This window comes from Bombina bombina, chromosome 4 (genome assembly GCF_027579735.1).
Source record: "Bombina bombina isolate aBomBom1 chromosome 4, aBomBom1.pri, whole genome shotgun sequence".
Classification (NCBI taxonomy): Eukaryota; Metazoa; Chordata; class Amphibia; order Anura; family Bombinatoridae; genus Bombina; species Bombina bombina.
Window position 1 is genome coordinate 267,521,164 of NC_069502.1, and position 25,000 is coordinate 267,546,163.

The 25,000-nt window shown below is 38.3% G+C and overlaps 1 protein-coding gene across 1 annotated transcript in view; it reads right to left on the reverse strand.

The window, feature by feature from the left end:
• SGPP2 (sphingosine-1-phosphate phosphatase 2) overlaps positions 1-25,000 on the reverse strand; it is a 180,165-nt gene that overhangs the window by 91,357 nt on the left and 63,808 nt on the right. Inside the window, 1 exon segment of the mRNA XM_053711562.1 lies at positions 10,839-11,090. Coding sequence (XP_053567537.1) covers positions 10,839-11,090 — 252 coding nt within the window.

Here is a 25,000-nt window from a genome sequence, read left to right on the forward strand (position 1 = left end):
CCCCCTCCCCTCTCTCTCCCACCCCCACTCTCTCTCCCCTCCCCCTCCCCTCTCCCCCTCTCTCTCTCCCCCTCCCCCTCTCTCCCCCTCCCCCTCTCCCCCTCTCCTCCCCTCCCCCCTCTCCCCCCTCTCCCCCTCACTCTCTCTCCTCCCCTCACTCTCTCTCTCATCCTCCCCCTCACTCTCTCTCCCCCTCCCCCTCTCTCCCCCCACCTCTCTCCCCCCCACTCCTCTCTCCCTCCCCCTCCTCTCCCTCCCCCTCTCTCCCCCCCCCCTCTCTCCCCCTCCCCCCTCCCCTCTCTCCCCTCCCCTCTCCTCCCCCTCTCTCCTCCCCCTCCCTCCTCCTCCCCCTCCTCCTCTCTCCCCTCCCCCCCCTCCCCCCTCCCCCCTCCCCCCCCCCCCCCTCCCCCCTCTCCCCCTCCCCCCCTCCCCTCCTCCCCCCTCCCCCCTCCCCTCTCCCCCCTCCCCCCTCCCCTCCCCCCTCTCCCCTCTCCCCTCTCCCCTCCCCCCTCCCCCCTCCCCCTCCCCCCCTCCCCCCTCCCCCTCTCCCCCCTCCCCCCCCCTCACTCTCACTCTCTCCCCCCCTCCCCCTCTCTCTCCCCCTCACCTCTCCCCCCCTCACTCTCCCCCCCTCCCCCTCTCTCTCCCCTCCCTCTCCTCTCCCCCTCCCTCCCTCTCCCCCCTCCCCCTCTCTTTCTCTCTCCCCCCCTCTCTTTTGCTCTCTCTCTCCCCCCTCTCTTTTGCTCTCTCTCCCCCTCTCTTTTGCTCCCTCTCTTGTGCTCTTTTTATCTCCCCTCTTGATCTCTCTCTCTCCCCTCTTGATCTCTCTCTCACCTTTCTTATCTTTTCCCTACCCACTCTCTCCCCTCTTTTGAGCTGTTTTGAGCTCTCAAACTGCCAGCCTTTCACGCCCTGCCTGGCCCCGCCCCTTCACGTTTGGCCACGCCCCCTCGCGGCCCTCGTGCTCGGCCACGCTCGGTCACGCACACTTCTGCTCGCACTGCAGAGCAGAGACTTAGGGACTCTCAAAGGCCAGGTGTTTGTCCTCGTGCTGTGCTGTCTACTGCGCATGACAGCTTCGGACAAACACACTTGGCCTTTTATTATATAGGATTCTTTCAAATGTAATTGTTGTTAACTTTTTATTTATTTTTTTAATTTCATTTGTCATTTAGAATTTAGTGTATATTGGCTTAAAATGCACATTTTATATATATTGACAATTGTACTAGTACTAAAAAATTGTATAACTGTTTACTGTGTTGTCTGATACATAGTAATTAAAGAAATAGAATGAGTGACCTATTTGCAGCAAATGACTTAGCTACCTTGCCCATAGGTGCGGACAATAGTTCTTGATTAAACAAAGAACATGATTGGTCCCTTTGTTGCATATAGGCCAACACACACCTTGAACACATCACCTCTGATGAAGCGCATGTACGCATGCGCGTAACACGTCAGGTGTTAAGGCTTTGCTCTCACCTTATGTACTAGCACCTTGCTTCAATAAACTCTTTTGAACCAGCCGTGGATGACTTTTCAGCCGCCTTTGTCCTCTTTTCTGGGGATTACCTATTATATATATATATATATATATATCTCCACTCAAACAAATGCACTCTCAGGTCTTGTAAAGGAATAACTAGGTTATTTTTAATGGAACGTTTTCGGGTATAGGCTACCCTTCATAAGCATGAATTATTATTTTTGTTGCACTGGATGCAGGGGGACTTTCACATACTTTCATATACATGCATTTTAATTTTTTGTTCACTTTTTGCTATTCACATATTTTTAGTCCTCCATTTCATGTTGGATGTTGCACTAGGTGCTGCTGGACATCTACCACTCAAGTAATCAATGGGGATATCTCATACAGACCAAAGGTTGAACCCGCTACATGTGGGGCACGGACTGCCAATTCACCTTATTTCTACATCATTGGATTATCGCATTTTGAGTGTATCATTTACATCACTCTGTCTTACATATCATAAACACCAACTAACCCAGACCATGGGCTGAACCCGCTATATGTGGGACACGGATTACCCATAATTTCTATATTTTAAATATTGGCTTATTGTCTTTCCAGTGTGTATCAGCCATGTTCAATATCTTATTCTGTTTTTACACAGCGTCAGCTATATCAATAGCATCAACATAACAATAAAGGGGAAGATAATTTATGCAGAACGGAATATTCTGCTATATTCTGGAGCCCGATCTCTAACAATGTCTTTGAAGTGATATAGGAGCTTGTGTGAAAGTATCCGTTTCATAACCCCAGTGTTTTGACATAAAATTGATGGCTCTCGATTGGCTTAAGATCCGCCTCACTCATCTCTATTGGGGGTATACACTCAGTCTCTTGCTGTCTGATACAGACATCTGATTCCTGTGACGCATGTCTGGGCGAAGAGTAGATAATGCTATGACGTATATGCTAATTAGCCATGAGGTTTCTACGACAGAACAAGTTGCAATACTTACATCTGCACAATCCAATCAACTACAAAGAATACGTGGTGGATGTCTCACGCAGCACAAACACGATATGCTGAACAGCTGAATACAACTCCAATCACTGGCAGGAGGGACTATAAATTACGGCAGTATAGCCAGTTCAAACACACTTTCCTTGGGACATCACATAGCTGATGTGCCTTCTCTGAAGCACCACTTCTACGAATTTGGGACAATTGATGAAGATGCCAGTACGGCATTGAAACGTCATGCCTTCCCCCCTTTTTTTTAAACCCTTTGATCATTAAAAGTTAATTTTCATTTTTATAAGCCCAGTGAGTGCTGTCTTTTTTGGATCTGTGGATATTTTGTTGACATATGCACCCTGGCTGATGCAAAATAAATAACATGGAGTGCATTTCCTAGTGGGGCATGTATATATGATACAAACTTCATAAAAGATCATTGGTACATATACATGCAAAAAGAGGGATCAAAGAATAATACAGTATACATATACTAAAGTATATGTAAAATACACAACACATTATATACATAATTTACATATAGAGGAAGAAAATATTTTGGTTCTATCAGTACAATCACAAAAGGAGAGAAAAATTATCTTGGTGATAAGAACCCAAAACAAAAATAGATGGTCTCCAAAGTTTGGAACTATCCATGACTACATGTTAAACACTGTGGACCATATTAATATATAGTACCTATATTGTACAAAAACATGAAACATGATGGCATGGATATTAATCTAGAGAAAGGGAGAGATATGGATCTATATTGATGAAAGCCCTAATTGGGAAGATAAATAGCTTGATATGATACATCTATTCTTAAACTTAGGAGGATAGAAAAGCGGGCAGGGGGAAAAATAATTAGGTATAGTAAACCTACAGGAGAATCCTGTATAGTATCAAGATATTTAATATGCTTTATTGTAGATTGTATTGGTAATGTCATTTATCTAATAAATAAATCTGCATCTAGTCTTTTATTGATACCCTCTGGTGCTCTAGTATTGAGTTCAATAATTCTAAAAAACTCCCTTTTTAGTAATAAATTGGTTCTATTCCCTCCTCTAGCAGTTTTGGGTATACTATCTATGCTTATGAAAGAAATATTTGGTGCCCTTTCCATGTTGTCTAAAATGTTTTGCCAGTGGGGTTTTCGGTTCCTTTTCATCTAATGATATGTGTTTTATTCTTTCAAATATCTAGTAGTGATCCCAATATACTGAAAGATGCAACATTGGCAACTAATTAAATATATAACAAATTGTGTAGTGCAATCTTTTCTACTCCCATTGTCATATTTCCCCCGTAACAGTAGACAAATGTTTTGTTCTTTTGAGTAAATAAACAACTCTTACAGGGAACATGTCCACATTTGGAAAAAAAACATTAGTTGGGTTTAACCATTTGATTGGAGGTCTGTTTTTTCAGAAAGCTCAGTTCTAGTAATGTCTCCCAATGTTTGAGCTCTTCTGGCTATATATTTAATCTTGTTCTTATTAGTTATTGACTTAGGTACTTCATCCATATGTAAAATGGGTGGATTTTGATTTAAGATATTACATATCTCTGTATATTGTTGACTATATTTTGAAAACATTATATTCCATCTGTTAAAGGGATTTTTTTATTGTAACCTCTAAGGTTAGTCTCTCTGTAAGCTCTCTTGCTTGTTTAAAATATATTGCAATGTTTGAGCAATTTCGACGTATTCTGAGGTATTGTCCCTTAGGGATACCTTTTTTGACATGTGGAATATGGCATGATTCTGCATGCAGAATAGTATTTTTCGCCAATGGTTTTCTATATATATAGATGTGATTATTTTATCAGTAGGACCAATTTCTAGATGTACTGTATATCTAAGTTGTTTTATTTTGCTGGCTAGTGAAATTTAAATTGTACTTGTTGGAATTCATATATTGAAGAAATTGTTCTATGGTATGTATACCATCATCTTTCCATATAAGTATCAATGAATCTGCCGTATAGTATTATATTGTCAGTGAAAGGGCAACTATCTGAAAAAAATTAGACAATATTCAAGCCAGCGCATATAGATATTGGCAAAAGCTGGGAAAAATGTTGCCCCCATGGCAGTGCCACTTTTTTTGTAAATAATATTCCCCTTCATAAACAAAATAATTATGTGAAAGTAGGAACTCTGTAATTGTTGTTATAAATGTTATAAACTGATTATCATATTCAGTATATCTGTATAGCATATTGGAGAGAACATCAAGGCCTAATTGATGTGATATATTAGAATACAATGCAGTAACATCAATAGTCAGCCATTTATATTGTTCACTCCATTGTATATCTGTAAGTTGTTGAATAAGATTTGAGCTCTCCCTAAAATATATCCTGACAAAGCCAGAACTATAGTTTGAGCGAATGGCTTGACCATTTACTTCAATCTTTCACAGAGGGAGCCATTGCTAGCCACTATCGGCCTGCCTGGTGGATTGGTAGTGTTTTTATGGATCTTGATTGATTTTCTGATTGTTAATGATCCTAGGATACCATATTTTAGAATTACACCCAAGTCTTTATCCATCATGTTATTTTTCAATAGCTGTAAAGGACATAATTTGTCTGAAAGCCCCAATGGGGTTGTAAGACAATTTTGAATACAACTCTTCATTATTTAGCTGTGACATAACTTCATTGTGATATTGTTCCTTATCTAATATAAGAACTGCCCCTCTTTTGTCTGCCTGAGTGATAATGATGTCCTGGTTGTTCTTTAGTTCATTTAACGCCTTTCTCTCAGATTTTGTAAGGTTATCTCTATATTTAGTTGTATCCCATTGAATTTGCTTATTTAGAGACATGAGATCTCTTTCAATTGCTCTCTGGTACATATTGATAGTTTGGTCTCTACTATGTAGCGGATAGAAGTACGATTTATCTTTGAATTAAATCTCGTATCCAATGTGGATTGTGAGTGTATCCTAACTTGTGCAGATAATGTGATTAGGGTGCGTAAGATCTTTAAGTTGGTTATATTGTAATCCGACTGAGGAAAAGGTTATGGTGGTTTGTGGTTGTGATAAAGCTTCTGTGTCTTCAGCAGAAGTGTTGTAAAAATGTCACTTAAGAACAATCTTTCGCATAAAATTATGAGCATCTAATATATTGTGTTAAATAAATCAAAATTTAGTGACTGGTGCAAAACTTAAACCTTTATTTAAAAGTGATAACTGTGCATAATTCAAATTGTATTTAGAGACGTTTACTACTACCCCTAATTTTTGTGATCCTTCCGTATCCTGCTGGGGTACCTGAAATTGCCCTCTCCCTTGTTTTTGTGTACTAGTATGTTGTGGTGATTTAACTAGAGAATTAAGATCCTGTCTCACAGGTTGGTTTGTACGGCTAGAGCCTGGTGCGTCTTCTAATTGGTCACCATCTAGTGATGTGGTAGGGTCTATGCCTTGATGGTCTGTTTCAATGCTAGGAAAATGTCACCTTTTTTGGTTGTTGTCTTTGATAGTTTTTTTTTATTCTTCTTATTTTGTTTGGTGTTATCACTACTCTTATCTTTGGTAGTTTGGGTGGTTCTTCTAATACTTTTCTGCCAAGAATAGACTATATCTAGTTCATAATCTTTCGCATCTGATATTTATTTACTTTTTTTTCTAATAGTTCTGAATCCAATTTGATAATAGTGCTATCTAGTTGTTCTTGGTAGTCACTATATTGTATAGTCTTATCAAATGGTTTAAGTAATCCAAAAAATCTCTCTCTTGTAGTATAGCATCTTTCACTTTTATATTGGACAAGCCGTTTCATTCAAATAATGGAGGCAGTTGGTTAAGTTAATATTCCATTCCTCCATAAATTCTGGTCCCCTCGGTACTCTGTTTTCTGTAAGGTATCAATCAAGAAATTCAATATCCCACTATAGGTTAGTTTCTCTGAACTTCAAATTCTCTAGAGAAGAAAAGACCATAGATAAATCTCCTCACGTATAACTTCTGAAAACTGTATGGCCTTTTAAAGCATTCTCCATAATTAGCTTACGTTTAGTCACATCTATAACCCCTGTGGGTATATGTTCAGTAGCCATTATGTAATGATGCAAAAATATAGTATATTGCATTATAAACAAGTCATATGGGATCAGTAAATAGTTATTAAATCACAATATACTGATAATAGTAGGCGAATATTAAACAACAGTGTATATACAGGTTATAGTCATAAAGTAAAAACGGCACTGTATTGTCCCAACAATATGAGCATATATAGTGTCCAGAGTAGGAATACAAAATTCTGAGCAAACAAAAAGGAAAGGGGCACTAATACTATGCTCTTATTCACAGAAAATATCCTGAAGCAGTCTGTAGTACAGTATAATCCCCAGGTCTGTTAGCAGTGAGACAAACGTGACTCAATGAGTATATTAACAATCCCAGGAAATCCAAGGATACAAAAAAGTAATTTAGCTCCCTGATCACTTAATGGGTAAGAAGCAATCACTCACCCAATCATAAAGTAGATTCAGTCCCAAGACGGTGCCGATGTTACCAGGTAGGAGTAAGGAGATGTGAAGAGCCTGCATCCTGGGTGTGTGTCCTCCAATTCAGACCAGGATTGAGTCTGTGAACGGCTATGGGTATGTTGCGTCGTCGTTGCACAATAGTGTGGTGATGGACGATTGAGTTGGGAGGGAATCAACCAATAGTAGAACTGCTTCACAGTTGTTGTCGGCAGCAGGACAAAGCGGCACTCATCAATATACACACAATGTATGTATTGTATGTATGTATGTACACACACATTATATATATATATATATATATGCTTGGAATCATTTGCTGCTACATACTACTAAGAGCACCCTGGCAGTTGTGGAGAGGTGGTGAGAGTGCAGATATAGATATATATATATATATATATTATATTATATATATATATATATATATATATATATATATATATATATACACACAAACTTCAGTATCTGCACTCTCACCACCTCTCCACAACTGCCAGGGTGCTCTTAGTAGTATGTAGCACTGCAGCAAATGATTCCAAGCACTCTCTGGCTTCTGACAACAAATACAAATTTTATTATAGTAACGTTTCGGGACCAATGATGTCCCTTCTTCTGACATACAGTGCAATGATCAAACTTAAATAGGCCCACCAGACCCTCCCCTATGTTGCCACCAATCACAAGTGACCGTGTGCAAAAATAAAGACCAAACCAAAAACTGGTTAGGATAAGTGATAATACATTTCATCATGTCCGAGTGCATTTGTAAGGTGTTAAAAAAGTGTCACAAATTATCAAAAACATATCTAATTATATTGTGTACTCTCATATATATATATGAGCACTGATCTCACAAATCATATTAAAGGTTCTAAAATCAGAGATCCACACCTCCATACTAGTGCACATAATGGTTTCTACCACTTAGCAATGTGAACGCCCCTCAATGTTGATAGGTTGTTCTGCACAATAACAAAACTTTATCAAATGTAGGTACAAAAGCCATCATCACATTATATTCTAAACACTCCTCACATTATGCCTCATCCGCGCATCTATCATAAGATATTCAAACCGCAATCAGCCTTTTCCCCACAGTGGGCTCAGATCGTCGCTATATACTTCTACCAAAACAAAGCTTAATAGCACAATTTCAAACACATCACACCCTTCTCAATCCGATAGGGCAAACATGGGGACGCCTCTCCCCTTTCATTGGTAGAGTCACGCTATAGAAAACATAAACCAAAAAAACTCACTGAGTGTCCTATTTACCTACCGGACTACCCCCTTGTTATCTGTCAACAAATACCGGATCTATAAACAGCTACTTGATCCTTAAATCGCATCTGTACCCTCATCGAGAGGTCAGATTGCCACTATGTACTGATGTCAAACCGAGACATAAACATTGACATCACCACACCCCTCTCGATCCCTGATAGGTGTTCAACCACACACCTCCAAATTTACGTCATGAGGCCGTTCCCACCTACAGTGCTGATAGGCTCAAGGGTAAATGAGTGTGTATATGTGTGCATATATATATTTGTGGGAAACGGCACTCGCCAGATAAGCAACAACCAGGTGCTCGGCAGGGCAAATACACACAGTATGATAGAACTGGGTCCAACGGACGGCCTCCGTTGTTGAAAGTGATCCAAGAACAGCCAGCACACAGGGAATTTTTCAAAAATCTTATTTATTCAACAGAAGAGAAACCAGACGTTTCGGCTCTGTCGTGAGCCTTTCTCAAATGGTATACAGACCGGATAATGTGAACCTACAAACACCACCCCTAAATACCTGCCCCACACACAGTGATGGCCAATCAGCTTGCAGAGGTGTGTCGCTCCCCTCCCGCGCATATCAAACTCACCTGGACATCCGAAAACAGCTGATTCCCAGCACGCGCGTCATGACGTCATCACGTCATACCGCGTTGCGTGGAAATGACTGTGTCACAGGTATCCATGGCAAACACCGGGTAAACAAATACCTCCGGTTGTCATGGTGATACGTGCGAGACGTTGCAACAACCGCCAAACACCTCGTGGGCACAAATATACAGTGACATAGTGAAACAAAACTAAGGGCCATAGATAAAAGCCCTACAGGAACAATAGTGCAAAAAATTAATAAATAGAAACAGATATCTATTTTACTGGTACTTAGGGTAATTAACCACATATTTATAGAAAAAGGCTTATTAAGCTACAGAAACCAATGATTCAACATATATCACAGCCCTCTATATCCAATATGATATCAGGGCATGTGGGGGTGTAGCAAGCATATATAAGCCAAAGGAACTCAAAATATTAACATTTGTATTGGCATCATACTCAAGAGGAGTAGGTAGAAACATATTACAACAGGATGACTCCCATAGTGTCCATAATTACTTGTAACAACAACCAAAGTCTATGTTGGCATTCAGTCCTCGGGGTGTTACTGTGTCCAAGGTGAAAATCCACCGAGCCTCTAGTTTCAGCAATGCTCGTCCTCTGTCCCCACCTCGCCTATGGCGAGGGGACATGGTCAATTAGAATTACTCGAAGTGAAGCGATACTGTGGCCCTCTTCCGCAAAGTGGCGTGCCACCGGCTGTTCTGACCGTCCCTTGTCAATGGCCTGACGGATCGCCGACTTGTGATTAGCCAGACGTTCCTTGAACGGTGTCACAGTTTTACCAATGTAGTATTTGGAACATGGACAGTTAATAGCATAAATCACAAAATTCGTGGAGCAGGTTAGTCTGTATTTAATTTTTATACCTCTTGTTATTGGTGAGGATGTTGGAAGGTGTCCCTGCTAGGAGATTGTTGCATGGTAATGCAACTGCCACATTTGTAGCAACCTGGTTTTCCTCTGTTCAGCCACGTCTGTTTTTCGTAGCAGTGTGTAGGGTCACTTAACACCAGCAGGTCCCTCAGATTACTTGCCCGTTTGTATACCACCCTTAGTTCCGGCATATCCTTGAAGGGAAGGCTTGTGTCCTTAGACAACATTAGCCAATTTTTGTTAATCACCTCCTGTTGTCAGTCTAGATCCTGGGTATAGGTAGTTATAAAGTTCAGTCGTTTAGGTTGTTCATTCCTAATTCTTTTAGTGGTAGCCAAGTCCTAAGTTAGATCCAGTGCTTTGCAGCATTGTTGTTCTATCAGCGTTGGTGGATAGCCCCTCTCCAGGAATTTTTCAGACATTTCCACGAGCTGTTTTTTCCTTTCGGGAGTCATCCGTGTTGTTGCGGACCACCCGCAGGAGTTGAAAGGAACTGACACCTTCTTTTTTGAATTTTTTGGGTGAAAGCTACGATAGTGGAGAATGGAATTTTTGTCGGTCGGTTTCTTAAAACAAAGTGGTTTCTAACATGTATCCATTCGTGGTTTTGACCTTAAAGTTTTCCAAATCCAAAAAATGGATTTTATCCCTGCTGTGTTCCATTTTAAAATCTGATGGTTGAGTCAAGGGAATTCAATCCATTAACCCATTCAACAAGACTCTCTGCTGTGCCATTCCAGACCAAAAAGACATCATCTATGTGCCGTCTGTACAATCTGATGGGGTTCTGTCTGGAGAACACGTTGTCCTCCTCATTACATCGCCATGTAAATATTGGCATAGGATGGGGCCATATTCGACCCCATCGCTGTGCCCATGGTCTGTAAGAAATATTTATCCTCAAAACGAAAGTAGTTTTTCTCCAGGCAGAACTCCAACAGATGTAGAAAAAATTCAATAGGAGGGCCCGTGTACATGTGGTTGTCTATAAGAATACGTTTTAACCATGTCAATGCCATGGGCATGGGGGATCACGGTATATAAACTTACCAACACGTCCATAGTGACTAAGATGTCAGTTGGTGTCAAGTCATCCATACTTTTCAGCAGATTGATTAATTCCGAAGAATCTTTCAAATGTGCTGATGTATTCCATACTACAGGTTGGAGGTAAAAGTCAATGAACTCTGCCAATGGTTGCATGAGTGATCCCCTGGCAGAAATAATCGGTCTGCCAGGAGGATCCTCAAGCGATTTATGAATCTTCGGTAATAGGTAGAGGATTGGACAAATTCGGATGCTCTACCGTGAGGAATCCAAATACATCATCATTAATGACACCTGCCTGGAGGGCCAGTCCTAGGAATGAGTCAATTTGTTTTTTGAACAGTAATGTCGGATTGGATTGGAGTGGACGATATGTATCAGTATCTTGTAGTTTGTACGCCTCACCTCTGTATTGTGAGTAGTCAAGTACCACAGTGGCACCACCCTTGTCCGCAGGCCTAATAACTATATTCCCTGTCAGTAGACAAGGATTTGGATGGCCCGCCTCTCTCCACCTGTTTAGATTATCCCTAGACATGGGTAGGTTTTTTATGTGATTCTATAAGTGAGGTGGTGCAAATGTGGTGAAACGTTTTAATTGATGAATGGGTGTTACTGGGTTCAAATGTGGACGAGCATTGCTGAAACTAGAGGCTTGGTGGATTTTCACCTTGGACACAGTAACACCCCGAGGACTGAATGCCAACATAGACTTTGGTTGTTGTTACAAGTAATTATGGACACTATGGGAGTCATCCTGTTGTAATATGTTTCTACCTACTCCTCTTGAGTATGATGCCAATACAATGTTAATATTTTGAGTTCCTTTGGCTTATATATGCTTGCTACACCCCACATGCCCTGATATTATATTGGATATAGAGGGCTGTGATTATATGTTGAATCATTGGTTTCTGTAGCTTAATAAGCCTTTTTCTATAAATATGTGGTTAATTACCCTAGTACCAGTAAAATAGATATCTGTTTCTATTTATTAATATTGTTCCTGTAGGGCTTTTATCTATGGCCCTTAGTTTTGTTTCACTATGTCACTGTATATTTGTGCCCATCAGGTGTTTGGCGGTTGTTGCAACGTCTCGCACGTATCACCATGACAACCGGAGGTATTTGTTTACCCCGGTGTTTGCCATGGATACCTGTGACAGTCATTTCCACGCAACGCGGTATGACGTGATGACGTCATGACGCGCGTGCTGGGAATCAGCTGTTTTCGGATGTCCAGGTGAGTTTGATATGCCGGGAGGGAGCGACACACCTCTGCAAGCTGATTGGCCATCACTGTGTGTGGGGCAGGTATTTAGGGGTGGTGTTTGTAGGTTCACATTATCCTGTCTGTATACCATTGAGAAAGGCTCACGACAGAGCCGAAACGTCTGGTTTCTCTTCTGTTGAATAAATCAGATTTTGAAAAATTCCCTGTGTGCCGCTGTTCTTGGATCACTTCAACAACGGAGGCCGTCCGTTGGACCCAGTTCTATCATAATTATATATATATAATATATATATATATATATATATATATATATATATATATATATAGTATATATATATATATATATAATATATATACACACACATACACACACATCACACACAAAAATAAAGAAAGTGTTTTTCAATCCTTCATTAAATATATGTATATGTCCAAAGATAGTCTTATCCTTTATTAACCCCACATGGCTATTGCCCTAAGACTTCATATGAGAGGCAACAACAGTCTCATCAGAAACAATTAGATCAATCATGGAGCGTAATCACTGTTGTGAGTAAATGTCGGTGTGGGTCTAATACACAATCTTCCTTAAAAAGTGTCTTACTCATGCAAGAAACCGCTATGCGGCTACCCACTTACCGACCTCACTGGATATTTCCTCGATAAGTGATTGCTCTTGGCGTCCTGGAAGTTGTTATCCACCGCTATGTCCGTATTCTTACTCCGATATCCAAACACTGGAAACAGCGTGAATACGTGTAGATGCGTGTGTGACGTACCACGTGTACGTACTCATCCAATCAGATTGGAGAGAATCCGGGACAACTTTCTTGAATGATAGCAAGCCTCAATAGGGAAGTCTAGCTGTCCACGCCAAACTGGGGTATGAATGGAGCACTTAAACACCGCTATTGCGCAACTGCTGACCTGAAAGGTTCACCGAATCCACAAGCCCAAAGTTTTTCAGCAAAAAAGTGCAAAATAGCGGTAAAAACATAAACTTTATTCAAGTGTAGTCACACTCATTAAAACATGGGGGTACCAGCATAAAAATAGAACGAAAAACAAAAATCAAACATGAGAACAAATAGCTGACATGTTTCGGCACACAGCCGTAATCATAGCTAATGGGCACACCTGCATTAAACCTTTAGTACCCTTCTCTAAATTCTCATTGGTTGCAATAAAATCATGTTGAGATTGTCACTCCTCCCTATTGTTTATTTGTAACTTACAATTCAATCTTGATTAAATATAATAAATAGAACTCCTAACTAGAGGAACATAATTCTAACAAAAATTATGTCTATTATATTTGATATAAATTCAAATTTAGAAATACTTAGCCAGACTAATGTTACAACAATAATAAATTATAACTAGATAGATAGCAGCAGTTTTAAATATCTTATATATTTATAAAAGACCTTAATAGATAGTGGAAAAAGCTGTAACCATACAATTCCTCCATTATAAATATTGAAAAACTAATTGCATCCAAATATGTTGATAAAGAATGTATGAAAGATTTCATGAAAAAGTGTAGAGTGTTTAACACCCAATACAGCAACGAATTTGGACTTGGCATATAGCTAATGAATTGACAAATAAAATCAAATGTATTCATTCAGGATTATTCCTATCTTTATTTAAGTATATACTATACCAAATCCACATTCATTACAGTAACACTAATTGAGAGAAATTGGAAAAAATCTATTTCCAATAATTAATTAAGTCAAACTCAGAGTTCAAACCTGAGGGGACTCTGGTACCCAGTCTAAATATCCAGAACATCTCCCTCTTGCCCAGCAATTTGTCTCTATCCCCTCCCCTAGGGGGGGGGGTAGCCACCCTTTCAATAGCCTGCCAGCGAAAAGTGGTCAAAGCCTTATTGTGCCTTTTAGCAAAGTGCTGGACAAGAGGGGTCGTCGATGTGCCTGAACTGATCGTAGATAAATGGTTCCTAATTCTTGTGTTGGCATCATTTGAGGTTAATCCTACATACTGTACATAACACTCTATACATGTTATTAAATAAATAACATATGTAGTAGTACAGTTGAGGCATGTATCAATCTTAAATGTTTCTCCTGTGCTAGTCGAATGGAAGCTATCAGAAAATATTGCATATTCACAAGGTCTGCATTTACGTTTACCACACTTATATAGCCCTTTGTGTTGTATCCATGAGCTCTCAGACTTTCTATTAGGTTTTGGTAAACAAGAGGGGGACAGAATATTACCCAAAGTTCTACATTTCCTATATGAACATTTTAGGCCTCTGTCCACACACTCTGCTAAACCATCGTCTGCTGCCAGCATTTTAAAGTGTTTATTCACTATTCTACAGATATCTCTGTATTGGGCGCTGTACTCAGTGACAAAGTAAGACTCACTCTTTTTCACTGGGTTGATATTATCTGATCTCTTTCTTGTATTGAGTAATGTCTTCCTATCTATCCTGGCTACCTGCCCCTGTGCTTTATCCAGGATAGTATATGCATAGCCTCTCTCTGAGTCTTTTTCTCAACTCCTCACTTGCATGCTAAAAGCTCCATCCTCCGTACAATTTCTCCTTAACCTTATAAATTGTCCCTTTGCCACTGAAAAGGGTACATGTGGAAGATGGCAACTCCTAGCATGCAAAAGTGTATTGCGTGTTATTGGCTTGCGGTATGTGTCACATATTATGCGCCCATTTCCAGTACCAGTCAAAGTCAAGTCTAAGAAACAAATGCTCTCTTTGTGGTGTTCGAAAGTAAAATTCAAACCCATATCATTATTATTAATCCCGGAAATGAAGTTGTTCAACTCATCTTCCGTACCCTTCCATATAAGAAGCAAGTCATCTATGTATCTCCTGTAAAACACAATCTGATCTTTAAATGCATTCTTATCCCCAAAGATGTGGGACAGCTCCCACCAACCCAAGAACTCTCTCGATTCTATATGCCTCAAGCTGCCACCCTCCAAGCCTAAAGAGAGCACTACCGACTTCCCAATTCAAAAGGGTGACAAGGAACAATACCAGTATTGAACGGAGAAATGCACAGATGATAGAGATGGAGCACAGGTTCATACAAAGGGGTTACCACAGAGGTAGCCTGAAGGAGAGTAAAGAACAAGCAATGAAGGATATGCAAAGGGAACTACTCTACAAGATGAAAAATAAGGAGAAAGATAAATTGACCTTCACGACCACATACACCACCGGTAAAGAGGGCATCGCAGGAGCGCTGCGGGACAACTGGAACCTGCTCACAACGGATAAAGACCTACCCTTCAAGATCATGCCTCCACCTTGGACTGGATACCGCAGGGCACAATCCCTCAGAGATCAACTGATTAAAACGGATCCTATCAAATGCTATAGCAATGAGACTTGGCTAAAAAACAGACCAGGATGTTTTAGATGCCTTGGCTGTACCACATGTGGGGACTTACCACGGGCAACCACTTTAGTCACCCCTATTCAACAAAAATATAAAATCCGGCACAGGGTTACCTGTACCACATTCTTTATAGGGAACCTACTACATTGTGTTTGTGGGATGTTCTATGTGGGCAAAACGGGGGATGACCTACGGACGAGGATGGCCAACCACCAGTCAGCAATACGGACTGCCATTAAAAAAGATCCTCTGACTTCCCGGTAGCCAGGCATTTTTTTTAGAAGCGGGCCACAAGGTATCTGACCTTAAGAAAATTATCATGAACCATGTCCCCCATCTTACTAGGGGAGGGGATAGGGCCAAAACCCTCCTCCAAAGAGAATCAAGGTGGATCTTCGACCTGGGGACAATGACACCCAGGGGACTTAATGTACACTTGGACTGGCATTGTTGCCTATAAAGTAAATTGCCAACCAATTATGAAACATACGGTTGCTCCTTAGTATGCATGCAACTTGGTGTTTACAGGTTTTTGTAAGATTTTCTGTAAAGATTTTTTGTAAACATTTTTGTAACATTCTTGTAACACTTTTATTGCATCTTGGTATGTTTAGAATATAGCTTCCACCACAAGCCACATGATTCAGGGCCAGTGATATGTACATACATAATTGGCTGTGATATTTAGTTATATTACCTATTTCATACCTTATGTACTTTTCATGCATGGACAGTATCTTTGCACTGGATATTTATTATGTATATTCTTTATACAGAATATTTGACTGGTGTACGGTTTAGCATAACACTACTCCTTACTTTGCATGCAACTTTGTGTTTACGTGGGTATCGTATTTTATTTATGTATGCGGTTCGCCTTTTCTTGTATTCAGTAACCAAGATATTGTAAGATTGTGGATCATACTGCCTATGACTTTCAGCCCTTCACCTTTTAAATGAGTTGTTGACTGCCTTTATTTACATATTTGCTCACAGTATATGTCTATACTTAGACTCTATAACGGTTTGTCTTACATTATGTAAATAACCGGTGTGCTTTTAATTGTCTAGTTGCCAACTGATTACTAATTGAACTTGCATTGTATTTTGTATTTAGTAAGTAGCACGCCTGTTAATTAATAAGACACACCCGCTATCCTATGTTAATAGATTCTGCACTATGTCTTTAACGTGGCCCAGGTTAATACGTAGCAGCTGTGTTTGTTTTTATTACACCAGCTGTTTGCGGTTGGCGTCCGGTTGCCACGGCAACTTTGTCACGTGACTCCGGTCACGGCCATAATCAGCTGACGGGTGTTAGATGATTAGTATGGGTATATAGGGGGTAAGTACTTGTCTGTTTTTGTATGCCTATTTTGAAAATGGGGGCAACCCGAAACGTCAATAAAGACTTTGTTCTTCACTACAAGACCCTGTGAGTGCCTCCCTTTACTTTGCTGATTTGTATTACACTTTGAGTGCACCAGGGGCCGGTTTTGGGCCTTTACAATTTACCAGGAGTGCTTCTACCATCCTCCTTTGCTATATCTATATATATATATATATATATATATATATATATATATATATATCTATATATCTATATATCTATATATCTATATATCTATATATCTATATATCTATATATATATATATATATATATATACACACATACATACACACACACATATATATATATATATATATATATTTATATATACACACACACACACATACACACACACATATATATATATATATATTATATACATATATATTTATATATACATACACACACATACATATATTTATATATACATACACACACATACATATATTTATATATACATATACATATATATACATATATATATATACACACACACACACACATATATATATATATATATATATATATATATATATATATATATATATATATATATATATATATATATATATATAATGTGTGTGTGTGTGTGTGTGTGTGTGTATGTGTATGTGTATATATATATATATATATATATTTATAAAGAAGAAAACGAGGAACTCCAAAGCTCTTGCCAATTATTAGTTTATTTGAGCAAACAAGTGAAAGACGCAGTCACAGTGTGCAAGGATTAGATCTGACGCGTTTCCCGCATGCTCACATACATATAATTAATATTGATGCATTTCTTTATGCCATGTTGGGTATATTGCTTTAAAATTCCTCTTGTTTATGTTTACTTTTTTACCCCCATTCCAGTGTTAGTTTAACTGACCTTACACTTTCTCTCTAATCTGTTTCCCTATCTTCCTTACAAAAGCCATTCGCTTAGTTCATTGTTTTCGCTGTTTCTAAACCTATTCCATGTTGTGGGCTTGATCCTCCAATTAGCCACACACCCTTTATCAGTGCCGTTTTAGATGTTCCTTCTTTTGTCAGCAACATCACTACGGTACTGGGGGGGGGGGGCTACTTTTTGTCAGTTATACTTTGTTACTCTTTAACTTTACATTTATACATTGCCTCTATAATTTTACAGCTGTGGGCATGGGCAGCACGTTATTGCATCTTTTCACTCAAACCGATATTCTTATTTTTATACAACTTTTACATAAATGTGAAACAACTCTTTCCTCTACATTAGCAACAGACAAATATATTAATAATTGTTTATCAACTTTTTTAATACAAACTCCCTGTCAGCTTCTATGCATGAAATGATTAACAAATTTAAATTTAAATTCTCTGTCATGGCTTCTAACGTTGAGGTTCTATTAGCACTGAGAGACAAACTACTAGTTTCTTCCCTGTCTAACTCTGGTGCACTAAGAGAAAATGGCATACTATTACCCCCAAGGCAGAGCATGCTGTGATCTGAGATGTCATTGCAGAAAATGCAGCAAGTCTGCAGAAAGAATGGGACACTTGCAGGAACTGTTAGCACTTTCACTTTGCAGCATTGCTCAACATTATACTATTCGCTTCAAACATAGTTTTTCTCTGGCTGCATTGTGTATGTTTTCCTTAACCATGCCTCCAGAGTAAAGTGCTATTTAAAAAAATTTAAATAAAAAAATAAAAAAAAATGACCTGCAGCAAATGTTTTACAAAAAAAAAAAAATCTCATTGCAGAAAGTGAACAAAAGTTCTGCCTCTGGGAATATTACTAAAGCCCATTCAAATATTTCTAATTTAAAAAGGAAAGTAATCTATTCCTCAAAAATGGAAAGATCCTCTGAAATATGGAGAGAAAAAAAATCAAACTAAAAGAAAACCCTCAAAATTGTCTGGGGACGAAAAAAAAAAAAAAAAAAGTAGAACATCTAAAGTTAATGATTTCTCTTCATCAGAATTTAAGGATTCACATATTCAAATACAACATTGTCACAATGACATACTGGCACTAGTGAAATAGCTCCCTCGTAGAAAATGAGAAGACTTGAATCTCATATTCGTTTACAATTTTTTACCCGCTCCAACACCCTCGCTAGTCCGATTGATTCTCTTCTTAACATAAATCTAGGTATCTATACATAGAAGGCCCCTCGGATAAGAAAGATAGAGAAAAATAAAGATCAGAGTGTCCGCGGCCTACACTACAAGCAAAATGCTCTAATACAATCACAAGTTCACAATATTTAGGGCTTGGAAATGTCAAGGCCAATATCCCAGCTATTCCCCCCTCCCCCCTCTGGCAACAATAGAAGCCAGTTCCAGTCTTTTAGGCCTGTCTTCTCTCAATGTTTACCCCATGGAGCAAGATCCTCCAAATCTTAGCCGGAGGGAAGCCAACCACCAGGCACTTCTTCCCTCTTTTGTAATTTCCTTCTCTTCCCCAGATATTAGTAGGCTTCAAAAGAATTGGAAAATAATAATGCTACCAAACCCCATATTTTTCTCTCAAAAAGTCAGTATTCTCTTAAATCAGTAACAAAAATCCTTTTTCCAAAAGCAAGCTATCAAGTTTTATTTTTTTGTTAAAAAGGGACAGGAAAGCCCCAAAATTTACCTTCAGGATTTGGATAGAACATAAAATTTTAAACAACTTTCCAATTTACTTATATTATCAAATTTGCTTTATTATCATGATATCCTTTGCTAAAGAAGCAGAATTGCACTGCTGGCAGCTAGCTGAACACATCTAGTTAGCCAATCACAAGAGACAAATGTGTTCAGGCACCAATCCACAGCAGCTAGCTAGGGCAGGATATGTGCATATGCTTTTTCAACAAGGGATACCAAGAGAACAAAGCACATTTAAAAATAGAAGTGAATTTAAAAGTGTCTTAAAAATGAAATGCTCTTTCTGAATCATGCAAGTTTAATTTTAACTTTCCTATTCCTTTAACAAAAAAACAACAACAACAAAAAACAAACAAACTCCCGGTTAAGACCTGTTATCAACCTCAGAATTTTTAATTCCTTCATAGTCTACAAACATTTAAGAGGGAAGGAATTAATCTTCTCTGCTCAACAACTGGTTAGTAAGAATCTGTGGCAGTTTACGTGCCTGCCTTTTGGGCTATCCTCAGCCCCCTTGGCATTTACGAAAATCCTTAAACAGTTGGTGTATGGCTTCTTTTAAGAGGTTTTCTTTGATCATTTATATAGATAACATTCTCTTGATGAACCAAGATTGCAATATTCTCTTAGCCCACCTTCACTCCACTTCCACAAAACCTCATCATCAAGAAAGAGAAATCTCATCTTACCCCCTCTCACAACATCAAGTTCTTTGGTTTCTCCAGGCAATCTTCCCAGCACCCCTGCATTATAGCTCTCTTTAACACTTGAAGGTGAAAAACCCTCAAGTAAGTTATGCAGATTTTATATCACTTACTTTGCCATTCCAAGACACCATTAAAGCTTTTTATTGGATTCCAGAGAGATATTCAGCTCTATCCCAGACTTTGTCATCCATTAGATCACCAGCTGATTAGGTTGGGGTGCAGCTCACAAGTATATCTGCACAGGAGGCAAATGGTCCAAAACAGAAAAATGTCTAGTACATATCAATTGCTTGGAACGCTTGGCAGGCTCCTTTGCTGTCAAGTCCATTGCCATGGGACTAGCCGCTTATTCCATCCTAATCAAGATGGACAACATCTCAGCAGTTTGCTATATAAATCGTCTAGATGGAACTGGCTCCAAACTTTTAGTTAACATTACAAAATAAATTTGTCCGGACAGGATTGTCATGGCTTAAGCCAAGTACCTCCCAGGCAATTTAAACACTTTAGCAGACTGCTCTCCATGTCATCTTCAAGTTTCCAGCGATTGGAGGTTAAACCATTTGATCTTCAGTCAAATTCAACATCTGGGGTCCTTTTCAGATAGTGGTATAGGTCTCTCGCCTGAACCTTGAAATTTTTTCCTTTACAGTTGACTTGAGTCTCTGGCAATTAATGCCTTTCTTCAGACATCACCTCCACAGAAACTTATGCTTTTCCTCCTTTTGATTTGATTTTCAGCTCCATTTCTTATGTGAGGAAACATCAGATCTTTATCACCCTAATCACTCCCCATCGATCTCCCCTTCAATTCTTCTACTTCATTCCTGCTACCTTTTCTCTGATCCGGACGACAATCCCCACAACTTTGTTGTTCTATGTACTCCATCTTCTGGCTTTTACATTTCTGTGTCTCTCACTTGAGGGCCTTTCTTCAGGAGCTCTGTCATTACTGGCAGACTCATGGTCTCCAGGGACTAAATTTTTTTATAATTACGTCTGGAAATGATTTAAATTTTAATGCAGATTGCTTGGGGTGGGGAAACATTACATATTTTTAATTTAATGACAGATAGAAGTACTGAAAAATAAACTAATGTTAGTGTACTGAAACCTGCTACTTTTAAAATTGCATATACTAGTACTTTGTGCAGACTTCATTTAAATTTTTTTTTTTAAATCAAGCGACCCAGATACAAAATGTGCTACACACAAACTTTGCCTTGGTCCTTTGTGTGTTCTGTAGCAGTAAACAATTCCTTGTGTTAACCCTAGTGCACACATAATATTTTCATAATGGCTACTTCCAGAACTTCCAATGAGAGTTTAATTATAATTTACTAAATTCTCTTATGTGTAATGATATCAAATGGTGTAAAAGTGACATGGACGTCAATAGTATGGTGAATAATAATAAAAAAAAAGACTGAATGTAATGAATTGGGGATTACTTACATTTTCTGATAAGGAACAATGCAAAATGAATAAGTATAAATTATATTTTTGTGGGTCCTTTTCATTCAATATAGTCTAGTAAGATGTATTTTGTTAGGCTAATTGAATGAATGGTCAAGAGAGTACCATTAAAGTTAGGTATATATGTGTATAATATATGTCCAACTAAAAATTGCACTGCATAATATAAAATATTTATTTTTGTACACTGTATAAATATTAAATTTGCCTTTTATTTGTAAAACAAAATGCAGGATTTTGGTAGCAGCGTCTTGAGTATATGCATCTTCAAATATTGACAAGCTCCTCTACTGATCTAAGCAATCTCTATTCATCATGTTATTAGGGGAAGTAACAGAAAGTGGTGTCCTCTAAAAGGTAAGAGGGGCTTCATGGGTTATTAATGTAAAAAAAAAAAATACTGGCAGCTTATTGGTAAGAAATCATGTACAATTTTAAACACATTGTAATTACAAGACATTTGTCTAAACATTTTTAAAAAATGATCATCTTGTTTACTGCAATTGTTTTTCAATGGTCACAGTCCACCCACCAATTGCCTTATTTGGAGGGGCCAATCTTTGCTTGAGTCTGCAGATGACAAGGTCATTATGTTTGTATAAAGTGCATTATTTTGCAGTTATCTGCTTAAGCCAGTTTGGGAGGGGGGGGGGGATATGTGGCAGGTTTAGCCTTTAGAAGTCTGTAGTGTTTATTTCCAGCTCTGAGAATTAGAAAACCTACATCTATTACATGCATTTCATATTAATTTGCATAATTTTAGGACTTGTAACTACAAATTTTATATAAAAACCATCTCAAGCCGTTTACTGTCCATTTAAGCACTAACTAACCAGCTAGGCCAAGCAGGCAAAATTAAGGGGAAGAATCACTTCTGATTCAATTGTTTCCAATTTACTTCTCGACTCAGCATTGATTTTACCTTATATATAGTATCTATCTCAGACTGAGTCTACTAAGGTGTAGACATCAAACAAAGGAAAGCAGAAGGGAAGAATTTTAGGTAGAAGTCGGGTAAGCACATCCCAGTGAGCAGCAGCAATAACTTTACATGTATAGGATGCATTTAACACTTTTGCTTCCAGAGAATCTTCTAACGCCCTGTGTAGTCAAGCTGTGCAGACCTCTCTAGAAGCTGTGGGGTTAAGCAGCAGATAATGGGGTCTCAGTATGTTTTCTGTCAGTGTCTTCACTAGGGGATGAGGAAAGTACACATCCTTGTACAAAAATACTGGAACATGCCTTTGTCTTTGACTCGGGCACCTCTAACAGCCGTCTCTATGGCAACAAAGATAGAAAAAACGCAGGGCTGACGGAATCACTAAAAATAAGTCTGGCTGGAGAGGAAAACACGTAGGAAGTAAGTGAGTTCACAGACCACAGCTTGCAAGACACAGTCACATTCACCAATACTTAGAAAGGCAGTCATTTTTAAATCAAATATTTATTTATTCAATTTCGATTTGTATTGAAGGATTTTTTTTACTGTTTTAGTAAAACTACTACTGAATTGTGTAGTCTCAAAACATAAAATACTGCTATAAAATAGACATCAAATTTAAATACAAATCTACCCTATCTAAATCTAAGTTAAAGCTGTTCATATTGATTTTAAAATTAAAAGGAAATGTGTGTTAGCGCATGTTTCATCGCTTAGAACCGATAGCTCACTGGTTGTTAAAGAAAACTCCCACAGCTCTAGTGATGGAGAGTGACTTACATGCCTTGCAATAATAATAAAAAATATATATTTCACCAAAAGGAACACTTTTCTAAAAAGTGCAATCAATTTTCTCTCTTAGTGGGAGATTAAAAGTGACTTTAATGCCTTAAAAAGAAGTAGATGACGTTAACTATTCAGTTGTACATTAATGCGAAAGCAAATAGTTACTTTGCAGAAAGAGCATCTAAATCAAATATACAAAAAAGCAAACCTTTCAGGCTCACAGATACTCCAACCTCCGTTTAAGAAGCAGTAATCATAAGACCACTGTTTCCTAACCTCTCTGAAACAATTAAAATCACCCCAAACTGATCAGACAGGGATAACTGACAACCCTGGCTCTCAAGCTTTTGTGCAGTCTTAAATTTCACCAGCCAATGCTGCATCCCCTGTAGTGATTGCAAACTGACACGTTTCCTGTCTGGGAGCATGTCCACCAATATCTTCTTAAATTTACAAATTAATATCATAAATTTTACTAACAATTTAAAAGGATACTAAACCCAAATTTGTTCTTTCATGATTCAGATTGAGCATGCAATTTTAAGCAACCTTTTAATTTACTCCTATTATCAAATTTTATTCGTTCTCTTGCTATCTTTATTTGAAAAGCAGGAATCTAAGCTTAGGAGCCGACCCATTTCTAGTTCAGAACCTGGGTAGCGCTTGTGGATTGGTGGCTAAATGTAGCCACCATTAGCAGTTCTCAGGGGTGCTGTGGTCTCTCTACAGCACCTGCAAACCTAAAAGGGGCAAAGAAATAGGATTTTCTCACATAGAGCTTATTATATTGCTCATTACAGCTTTCTGACCGATGATAAGCACTTCTTAGTCCTGCTCAATAGATGGGGTATAAATCCCCTGAGGTTTATTTACCATACTAAACATGACAGTGGTACCAGAGAGTAGGGAAGGGCGAATGTGTAAATTTCCGAATTCGAATGTTAGAACGAATGTTATTACCGAAATTTGAATTATAAAGCCGAATGTTGATAAGAACTAATATTCTTAAAAATTCTATAATCGAATGCTAGTTACAGTTTTCGAATGTCACTTTTGAATTTGAATGTTTATAATTAGATTGAATGTTCACATTCGAAATTTCGAATTTAACATATTTAACAAATACTATTCACAAGTTCAATAGTTAATGTGGTAGGGAATCTAGTAAATTGATACATAATAGATACAAATATATCATTTCGAATGTTTCTATATAGAAAATTGCATAATTCGGATATTACATTTAAAGAAAGCATTAGAAATACTATTACAAACATATAAATTCAATTTTTTTTAATCGTAAAATTCAAAACCGAACATTCGAAAATCGAATGTTAGAATGTTATGTAAACATTCGAAATTCGATTCGAACGAATGTGTTAAAATTAGTTTCATTTTTCTAATATTGCAAAACATTCGCATATCCCTATCAGAGAGCATGATAAATGTAATGCACAGGCATTAGCACTTTGTTCTAACACTGGCATAAGCCATCTTGGAAACAGTCAACATCATTTTTAAAGGAAATCCTTACAACAGGAAGAATGAATTAAAAAGGTACGTCACATTAATGCTTTGTCTTTCCGGTTCAAAAAAAAAAAAAAAAAAAAAAGT